Source organism: Phyllostomus discolor, chromosome 2, assembly GCF_004126475.2.
Source record: "Phyllostomus discolor isolate MPI-MPIP mPhyDis1 chromosome 2, mPhyDis1.pri.v3, whole genome shotgun sequence".
Lineage (NCBI taxonomy): Eukaryota > Metazoa > Chordata > Mammalia > Chiroptera > Phyllostomidae > Phyllostomus > Phyllostomus discolor.
The window spans coordinates 126477658-126488253 of NC_040904.2; the positions used below are offsets into that span (position 1 = coordinate 126477658).

General features: G+C 46.2%; 1 protein-coding gene across 1 annotated transcript in view; it reads left to right on the forward strand.

Moving 5' to 3' along the window:
* The window catches only part of CCND2 (cyclin D2), a 28837-nt gene extending 20080 nt beyond the window's left edge, over positions 1–8757 (forward strand). The window contains exon 5 of the mRNA XM_028533359.2: positions 3363–8757. Within this exon, the coding sequence (XP_028389160.1) occupies positions 3363–3512 (150 nt within the window). The 3' untranslated portion in view covers positions 3513–8757. The remainder of the gene's footprint in view (positions 1–3362) is intronic.
* The last annotated feature ends 1839 nt before the right edge of the window (positions 8758–10596 follow it).

Below are 10596 nucleotides of genomic sequence, written 5' to 3' on the forward strand. Positions count from 1 at the left end.
CCCAGAGAGCTGAGCTCCCTGCTCAGTCATGGATGAGTCTAGGAGAGACCAGGGAATGGCATTCAGGGTCCCCCATTTCAGGGGTAACTACGCTAGTCATTATTTTTCCCTGCAAGTAAGAGGGTCAAGGATCAAGAGCTGGCCAAAGTCAGTAAGGATTTAGATTGAGAATAAAAAGGGAGCGAAGAAAGCAGAGAGTGTATGTTTTGTATGAAATCTTTTTTCATTGTATTCAGAAACTTCTGTGCCCGTGTTCGTGGCAGGAGCTTATATAGATGTGACACTGGATGCAAGTGTTGTACTGAGCTCCCGTGGCTCTGAAAGTCCCGTGGAAGTGACTGACTGCTAAATATCCCAGCCCTCCCTAGAGGGTTCTCTCCAGCATTTTCCTTTAAGGTCTCAGTCTGCTGGAAGAGAAGGCTGATACCAGGAAAAGTAGGAACGCTGGTGACTCAAAAGGGAAGACTCTACAAGGCCCCAAGTCAAGTTTTTTAGCTCTCTGGAGCCCTGTCTTCCCCATTTGGAAGACCGTTGACCTTAGGGATACTGGTTTGGCCAACACCGTGGTCGTGTTATTGGTGTAAGGGGTATGTGGACCAGATTACTTCTCCACAGGGCCAGGATGGAGCCTTTGAGGCAGGAAAACCAGACAGGATTGGCTGGGAGGCACAAGGTGTCCTGTGGGGAGGCAGGTCTTCCACAGCAACTGCACAGCAGGAAGTCTTCACCAAGTGGCTATGCCGAGCGAAGCCCTCCAGAGAGATTTCATTGCTGACACCTAACGGACGTTCCTTTTTTAATTTAATGGTTCAGAGCTGTTGTCTGTCCGTACACATGGCATTCATACATGTGCGTGCATACGCACACGGTCCCTCAGTCAGCTAGAATCCTGCCATCCTTTTAGATAACAAAAACTGTTTCACGCTGGATGCTTCGGATGGGATTTGTCTTCCATGGAAGCCACAGTTACTGTCTCTGGTTTGGGAGGGTTCTGATTCATTCCCTCTGCCTCCTGAAAACAAAATCTTAAACAAAATCTCAGTGGCTCCTGAGGTACCTCTACAGTAGAAGGGGCATCATGTAGTAACTGCCTGGATTCAATTCATTCTTCTCTGCAAGAAAAAAAAAAGAGGGGTGGGGCAGAGCAGTGCTGTTAGCTTCAGTTCTGCGGCCCGGTGTTGCTCAGCGAGGCACGCAGGGGAGTGAGGGAGGGCACCGCTGTCGAGTCTGCGCCTCTCGCTTCTCCTGGGGGAGCGTCTCCCCACACCGAGAGGATTCTGGCATTTGAAGACGGATGTCATGCCCACCACATGGCCCCTAAGAACACGTCGGCTCCTTCAGAGGGCGTTCAAATGGAGCACAAGCTGTCCATCCCAGCTTAAGAAGGAAAACCAACAGCCGGACCCACTTCCGTCTCTGCAGGTCCTTCCGAAGGGACAGTGGAGACTAGTTTTGACTCATCATGTCCTGTTTTGCCTTATATGTTAACGCCTACATTAACTTTCACTTTTAGATTACTGTTTTTAAAAAATTGGAAGGCTTTAAGGTTTTCAAATGTCTCCTACTCAAATGCCAGTGCCATTAGAAACATGACATCTTTAGCCTTCACCACCTAGACCTCTCAGCGGGGGTGAGTGGCTTAGCAGGCCCAGCGCTGCTGTGTGGCCTTGGAGGGGAGCAGGGGAAAGGCCCGAGCCACTGGCGAGAGGCCCACCAGCTTCCTCATCACTTGTGAGAGGGTTATGCAAGGTGGGGGATGTGACCAGAAGCCACAGGAAAGTTGGCAGAGGTCAGTAGGTCTCTCGGTTGCCAGTTCCTCAGCCTGTGCAGGGTGGCACAGGGGCCTCTGTGGCTGGGTCATGTCTGTCTGCTTTGACATTCAGTCTGCAGTGCCAGTCCCAGTGCCCCCCCTTCACCAATCTTGAGCAAATGCTAATGCATACCTCATTTTAAAGAAATCTGAAGAGTTCTTTCAAATCTAAAGAATTCTTTCTGGACTGATTATGCATTGTTACTCATTATCAAGATGATCATTTATTGAATTGCCAGGTAGCACTTCGTACATAATGTTTCAGTCAGCCTTTACGATGTGAGCATTTCATTCCCCTTGCTCTACAAGTGTGGAAACTTGGAGAAGTTAGGTGACTTAGCCGCTGCCCACAGGTGTGGTGGGAGGACAGCGAATCACCAGCCTCTGTCTTTTCATTCTTCTTACTTTCTGGGTGATATTTCATCTTTGCCCTTAGCACTTGTTTGCTGTTGTTCCTGATCTTAACTTTCACAAAAACCTGTAATTTGAAATGGAAAATGGGCAAGAGATAGGAAAGGAAAATTTGGGCAAATGAAACCTTTGTTCCTGAGGAATTAACTCCAACTTTATTTTACATCTTTGGAATATAAAGATAATCCTTTTGTGCTTGGCAAAGGGTCACCTCTGTCAGTGAAACCTGTCCTGGGACTTGGACAGATGGGAAGCCTAGATGAGCCTGGGGAAAGGGCTGGGCAGAGTCCGTTGAATATACTTTCCATATGTATATGCTGCTGGCAAGAGGGCAGAAAAGCAGCCCTGCAGGGGACAGAGGTCGGACATAACCACTGGCAAGTCCTTCAGCTGACCCAGTGCTTGCTGGTTGGAGCCCTGGTCTCTGCCTCATGACACCCATGACTGGCCATTGCATTCCACATCAGGCAGCTAACAGAAGCCTCTGCCTGGGGCAGACACACTCGGAATTTTCCCTACCAAATATAGACTAATATCAGAGCAATATCTTGCTTATACCCAAACTGGACAGTACAAGTGTCCAGAATTTTGTAAACATTCTGCATTGTATTTTCGTGAGAGTTAAGGGAATGGTAAATAAGCAGAAAAACAGAATTTTTGTTTTTAAGCCGTTGCACAGTGTATGTGAGGGTCAGCACAGCTCAGCCCGTTCGTTCTCTTCTTACCCTCAGGTGCTGTTTGTCTACTACTAGAGCACTACTGCTGGCCGGCCCCTTCCCTCTGTCCTCTCCCCATTTCCCCAAGCAGAAAGCATCTTGTGGCCCTTAGATCACTGAGCACTGCATGCCCATCCGTGGCTCATCATCCAAGCCAGTGCTTCTCAGGTTGTCCCGTGCATACGAATCACCTAAAATTCTGCGTTTCTCACAAACTCCCAGGTGACGCCGGAGCGTGAGCTTGGAGTAGTGAGGTTCTATTGGCACCTCAAGAGCACATCTCCTTTACTTCACATTCATTTCTACTGGGAAACTAGCATAGAATTATGGGAAGCTTGAGTGTGTGTGTGTGTATGTTCATCAAATGCTCTGTGCCCTGTTGGTGTTGCTAACAAGCTCTTTGGTCTGGACCATTCTCCTTGCAGGATTGCCTCAAAGCCTGCCAGGAGCAGATTGAGGTGGTGCTGCTCAGCAACCTGCAGCAGTTTCGTCAGGAGCAGGGGGACGGATCCAAGTCGGAGGATGAACTGGACCAAGCCAGCACCCCTACAGACGTGCGGGATATTGACCTGTGAGGATGTCAGTCGGGCCTCATGGGAGAGATGTGTTCCAATCTGTTCTCTCCTTCTCTCTGGTTGTTTTGTTCTTTATGTTTTAGGATGAAACTTAAAAAAAAAATTCTGCCCCCACCTAGATCATGTTGAAAGGTTTTTTAGAAGTGAGAGAAAAAGGTCCTATACAAATGGAATAATTAAAAGCATTTGGTACCTATTTGAAGTACAACAGAAAGGAATCCCTTGTGTATGCGAACAGTTATTGTTTGATTATGTTAAAAGTAATAGTAAAATGCTTACAAGAAAACTGCAGAGTAGCTAGAGAAAATGTATGCCTGCAATATGGGAACTAATTAGAGGAGACTTTTTCTTCATGTTGTAAACTAGCACATATACACCCCTTTTAGGATAACTTCAAGGAACTGCGTATGCCATTGATGGCACGATTAGATTGCAAAGCCATGAACTCGAGAAGGAATTAGAAATGAGGAGGGATACGGTGGGGAGGGAGGACAAAGCAGTCTCTCAGCGTGACTGAACCATTTTGGATGGAGAAGCATCTGTGGTCTCGGCCACCTATTGCTAAGTCAGGAGCATTGCTGGATCTCTAGTTAGGAACTCTTGCTGTCTACAGTAGCTGCTACCTAAAAAAGATGTGTATTTTCCAGTTGGACACAGGTGATTGGATCCTGGGTTTTATGTTTTTTGACATCCTGCTTCTTCTTCCAAACATGGTTCATTGCACACACCACCATTTTTTGTCTAAAGGGGTCAATGTAGCTCTGGGCCATTCCCAAAACTCCTATGAAACCAAGGCAGATGGAGGCGAAGGGTGGGATCTGGAATGGACTCTTAACGAATTGAAGAATGTGACCTTGGCATCCCTTATTAGGAGAAAACTAATTTTTGGTGCTAATTGGCATGTCTGGTCCACAGTTTAGCATTGTTATAAACCATTCCATTCGAAAAGCACTTTGAAAAATTGTTCCGGAGGGATAGATAGATGGGATGGTTTATGCAAATCATGCTGAATAGACTCCTCCCTTCTCTGGTGCCCCGCTCCCTCACCCCCAGTCCTGGTACTATTCACGTCTGGTATCTGACATTCTCTGGTACATGTTTCTGGTCTCCCTGCTAGGACTGAAGAGACAACCTTTTCTGCTGACATTCCCATCACAACATTCCTCAGAAAAGCCTAAAAACAAAGATCTCTTATTCTGATGGCATGTAAGGATATTAATTCCCACCTAGATACTTCTCCTTTGGACATGGAAAGAAAAGTTGTTGCTGGTGCAAAGACAGAAAGCTGAACATCAGTGTGGCATTTTGTTCCCTTTTCCGTTTTTTGTTAATTTCATTGCAAAGGTGTATTCAGTGTACTTGAATTTTTTTCCTCTCCACTTCTTAAACGCATTCAGTTATCAAAGAGGTTGGAGCAACAACTTTTTTTTTTTTTGCACAATTATAATTGACAGGTGATGAAGCTATTTGTTAAAATATTTGCCTTTTTTAACTAAACAAGGAAAATCAGAACAGGGCTATTTGAACAATTATTTTATACACAGATTCTGCCTTGTTTCATAGCATGAGGGTTGAAGATGGCGAAAAATCTAAGGGTCTCTTATTTTTCATTTTATTGTGTTCGGTTTTTTTATTACTTTTTTTTTGCGCTGCTAAGAAGCTAAAATCATTCATCCTTATTCACATTAACAGTACCTAGCTGTAATGTTTTTCACAAAGTGTGCTGCTATTTTATAAACATTTTTATAATATATTATTTTACTGCTTAAATTCAAAGTCCTGAAGTAGATGGTTGAGATATGAGTTCTTCGTACTGGAAAAGCCCTTCCATACGTATATCTTCTGGTAGCGTATTCACAGTTGGTTTTTTTTTTTTTTTTTTTTACCTTTTGGGTTTTTGGTTTTGTTTTTTTCTTCTCTGATCACATTCTTCAAAGACAGAGTGTTCTTTACCTCAGGTTTACTGGACAAAATCAATAGCTACAAAAGAAAATGATTCACATTTTTGTTTTCATAATACCTCACAAACATACAGTTTCTGCTCGGGAGCCCATGAGTGTGGGGGAAGAAGGAGGCAGGAGGAGGCTGCACGCCCTCTCAGGCAAGAGGCAGGTGGGTCTGGCCCAGGGTCTCACACCCTGGAACCTTTTCAGTAGTGAAAGTCACCAGGCTTCCATTTCGACTCTGGTATCCTCATCACGATGGAAAAAATGCAGCTGAACTAAGGGATTTCCCCTCCCACCACCGCAGACATTGAGCACAGATGTTCATGCAGTGGACGAGGAAGTCATTCATAATTTGCACTTAGGTGTCAGGAGACAGGCCACTTGGAGACCCTCATCTTACAGCTCTTTCTGAAGCAGGGCTTTCCTCGCCAGGGCCCTCTCAGCTTGCAAGGACCATTCCCTCTCTTCCCCTTTCCATGATGCGGGCATCCCCAGGTTATGGTAATCACAGGCTTTTCCAGGTCTGAATCTGTAGCATGCGATGTTGTGGGGAATTCCTTCTCCCATCTGTCTCCACCAGGGACAGTCAGTGCTGTGCAAGGCCAGGTCCTGTACTAAGTGGCACTGAATGTTTTCTAGGTTGAAATCACATTGAATTGGCATGATTGGCAAAACAGGCCAAATGATTACTGGATGGTAGTTGAAGAGAGGTGGTAAGGCTGCTTCTTTATAGAGGTGAATGAGACTCTTGTGGGATGTTTAGAAGGGTTCAGGGCTTGGTGGGTTAGCATAACCCTAAATTCTAGGGAGTTGCTGGTGGGGTAGTGAGTGGTGAATTCTGAAGTTTTGGAGAGGAAAGGTGAGTGTGGTGGGGGCAGTCTTTTATCAAGAGCCTGGTTTGCACAGGACACTCTTCTGGTCCCTGAGGAGTTCCACAGAATGGTCCAAGACGTGGTCTCTAGAGTTCTTGGGTGTCTTGGAGCCTGAAGACAAACTGAGGTACAAGCCTACTCCATAGTGACCAGTCCTTAAGCTCAAACAGAAGAAGTAGCAAATGAGAGAATCTGACAAGGAAGGAAACAGGCCAACAGACTGTCCTGCAGTCTGCAACTTTCCACTTTTCCTGAAGCCCCTGATGTCACTGGGGCCTTCTAGCCATTTCTACTTCCTGTCCTCAGCCTAGTGTGATAGAAGGCGTGGGGTGGTTGGGGGAGGGGGAGAAGGTGCTAGGTTGTCTGGCTTTTCCTGCCTGTTCCCCGCTTTAAACAAAAGAACGAACTCTGGTGTGTAAGTGGTTGGCACCCTCTCCTTGGATCTCGGTTTCCTTGGTAGGAGATTTTGTCCCAGAGGAGCTCAGTTCTCGTGATTTTTATTTTTCTCTTTCACCTCCCACTAAAGGGGTTCCAGACCTGTTCAGGTCTTTTTCTATCTTAAAAAAAAAATCTCTACTTCCTCTTTGCTGTGTTTTTGTTTTTTTTCCATCAGTGGGGGCTAAGTTGTTCCCCTAGCCTGCCAAATTTTGTTCCTTCCCCTATTTTGGCCAAATCCTAGGGGGAAATCCTAGTATGCCAAAAATATATGCTAAGCATAATTTAATTCCATGCGGGTTCATAACAGCCAAGAAGCCTGTAGGTAGAAACGGGACAGATCCCACAGCAGAATGTGTCCCATGTGCCGAGAGGACGGCTCCTCAGAGACGGGCTGCTCTTGGAGGAGTCTTCGTGCTGGAACTGCTGCAGGACCCTGCTGAAGAGCTTACCGAGTCTCACAGCCAGGTCTGCCTCAGTCCGCATGCTTTGTTCAAGAGGTTCTGTTCTGCCTCTTACCATCCTGGTCGGGGCTCACATAGCTCAGAGGCCACAGGGACTTAAGTGACAAGGCTGGGAGAGGAAGCAACTGTGACTGCATCATGCTGTACACCCTCGTTAGTGGCATGGGCTTCCCCCAGAGGGAGCTGTAGCTTCCCTGCAGTCTGATCCCTTTACGGCCCCTCCACACTGCCCTGGGAGCTCAGACTGACAGGTTAAGAACATTAGGTAGGATGGGATGGCTTTTCTCAAAGAGGGCAGGGGAATTTTCTCTCCATGGGCCAAAGGGAGCAGGGCTGGGAGAAGAAATAGACTTGCACCTTATATCATGTAAATAATGATTTTCTAGTTCAAGAAGATGATATTGGTAGTGTGGGAATGGGAGGTAGGGATGGGGAGGAAGTCTGAGTAAGCCAAAAGGATTCCTCCTTGTTTATCTTTGAGACAGTCCAACCCTGAGAATAGCTTTAAAAGGGAAATTAATGCTGAGACAGTAAAGTCCTCTTAAGCCGACAAACTAGCTATAGAATGAATGCGGGCTTCTACCTGTGTGGGCTTGGAGCAGTTTTCAAGAGCTGCTCATGCCCTTGTCCATTTGTTCAAAATAGGGCAGGAAGACTCAAGAGGATGTTTGTGACTTCCTCATGCCGTGTGGCTTTTCATGATTCTAGATTCTAAAGCCGAACACCATTCAGCTACATTTCTCAGAACTCTTCTCCTACATTTGTGTGTCTCTGCCTTAGACTTGGCTGGGCTATCAGACCCAATTCTTGGCTCAGGTTTCAAGAAGCCATTGGCAAATGTACCCATGCATGCTGTGGCTGCATCATTTATTCCTTTGCCTGCAGCCTACTTTGGGGGAAAAAAGTGCCTTACTGACTGTAGTAGCCATTACAGTATCCAATGTATTTTGACAGGTGCCTGTCCTTAAAAAAAAAGCTTGTTTGTTTTTTAATGGGTTTCAGTTATTATTGCTGGCCAGCTCTTAAGTCCCCAGCAAATCTCCAGGCCATGGGATTTTTTTCCATTATATTCATTACCCTTGTGCCATGTACCTCAGATCTCTCTCTCTCTCTCTCTCTCTCTCTCTCTCTCTCTCTCAGTTACAGTTTCTTGTCTTGGACTTCTTTTATTATTATTATAATTTTTTTTGCTTTAAACGAGTGTGATGCCATATCGAGTCAATGTAATTCTCTCACAATGTACTCTATAAGAGGTGTGGGTGTTTGTTTGGTCGGGATGCTAGCAAGTGCTAAAGTAGTGTGAGCAGTATAAACAAAAGGTGTTTAGGAAGTTTGGAAAAATGTTTTATTGGCTATGATGGCGACATGATATAGTCAGCTGCCTTTTAAGAAGACCTATCTGTTCAGTGTTAAGTGATTTTAAGAAATGATAACGTGTTATTCTGACTAGCTTAAAAGATGGATTTGAAAGTGGTTTTGGATGCAATTAGGTAATGCTATTTGGACAATAAACTCACCTTGACTTAAATTCTCTGGCCGTTTTGACTTATTTATAGACCAGAAGTCCCCAGAATGGAACTCATCTTTCTCATGTCAGAACTCTGTTGTCAACAATTGATAAATGGTATAAAATACAAATTCTAACCTGGGAGGTGACCTACATGTGCATCATCTTATCGCAGTGCAAGTAACTGATGGCATTTTTCCCCCTTTTGGGTCACCCATGCTACCATCTTACAAACTAGAAGCCTCAGCCCACTTTCACAAGGTGGGTAAGTCATTGCTATCGTGACAAGGACTCAGATGCTGGCCCCAATTATTGCCAGCTATTCCCTCTTGGCTGTGAGTGAGCATCTCCTGGCTTGGGAGGCGCCCATGGGCCTCGGTGCCATCTCCACATTCTGGGGGGTCTCTGAGAGCTCTGCCCCTGCAGCATTCCTGGCTCCATCTGACTCTCGGCCTTCTGTGTGTCCTTGCCATGAGGGCTGGGCCGAAAATGCACTGGTGGAAAGGTGATGAGGCAGAGCCTGGAAAAGGGGTGGGAGGGTCAACATGGGAGAGGATTGCCAGGCTGGGGTCCCAGCAGCTCCCGGACCTCATCTCAGACCAGCTTCCTTTTCAGGAGCAATGAGGAGTGTAAAAGGCAGTGGCTTAATAGCCATTTTGATGTTACTGTAACAACTTTTCTCTGTAGTCCTGTTTTCCAATTTAATTACGACGAGTAGTTGGCAGTAAGATTAATTCTGCTCATTGGGAACACCAAGGTTAAGACAGTCCCTGTTTGTCTCAAGTAACAACTACCTAACAGGATTTTTAATCCTGCAAGGACTAAAAATCCCCCTCTGTCTCCATCATCTGTTCTGGTGGACAAACAAGCAGGGGTAACTTTTTTCTTGGGTTTCTGCCTAGTGGAGTCTGCTGGGCCTCCAGGGAGCTTCCCAGGGTGTCATTCTCCCCCGTGTCACAGTTCTGTCACAATTCCGTATGCAAGATATTGGGTCTGTGTTTGTAAATACCACCACGACTCCACTCCTTCCCAGTGTCATCCCACAACACCAGGGGTGCCTCCCACCCAGGGCTGTGGGTGTTTGAGGGCAGGAAGAGCAGGCAGAGCAGGCGCCCCACTCCCCACAGCCAGCTAGTGACACATCGGATGGCCCCTTTTTGCGCTCTGCCATGTTACAATTGGAAAACCTGAAATTTGAGTCAAAAGTGCCCCTTCTGAAAGCAGAAGTCAGTGATGGAGTGAAGACCTAGACACCCAAGGTCTATTGTTCCTGCTCTAGTGAGTATGTTTGTATTTCTAATGATTTTCTGGAGATCTGGAACTTGCGTCCAGTACACAGAGGTGACACCAAAATAAAGTGTTTCACTTGGCTTAGTAATAGTCCGAACATACTCTCAGGAAGCAAGTCCTCAAAGCTGAATGTCGCACCAGATTGTCGCTGCCCTGCTCTTACACAATAACAAGGATAGCGATAGCGTGACTGGGCGTCGCGGGACCAGGTGTCAGGAAGAGGGAAGCGGAGCGTCCACCGTAGTCCGAGCGTGTGTGCGGGGCCCGGGTCGGGCCTTCGAAAGAAAACAGAACACAAAACCCACGCGCCGTGACTTCCAAAACTTGCTGCAGGGGGACAAGACCCACTGGCCCACGAGACCGCGTAGAGGTGTAACAGCAAGTGCTGGGGCCTGAGGAGTGAAGTGACGCCTGAGTGGGAGGGGTGCTTTCTGAGGAGTGGGAACAGGTTTCCTCATGCAAATGAGTTTTAGGAAAACACTTCTGGTAATATGCAGCATAGTTTGTAAACAGTAGAAACAAAGTTTGACCTTTTCCAAAAATAAAGGGATGAGAAGTGATCTTAAAATT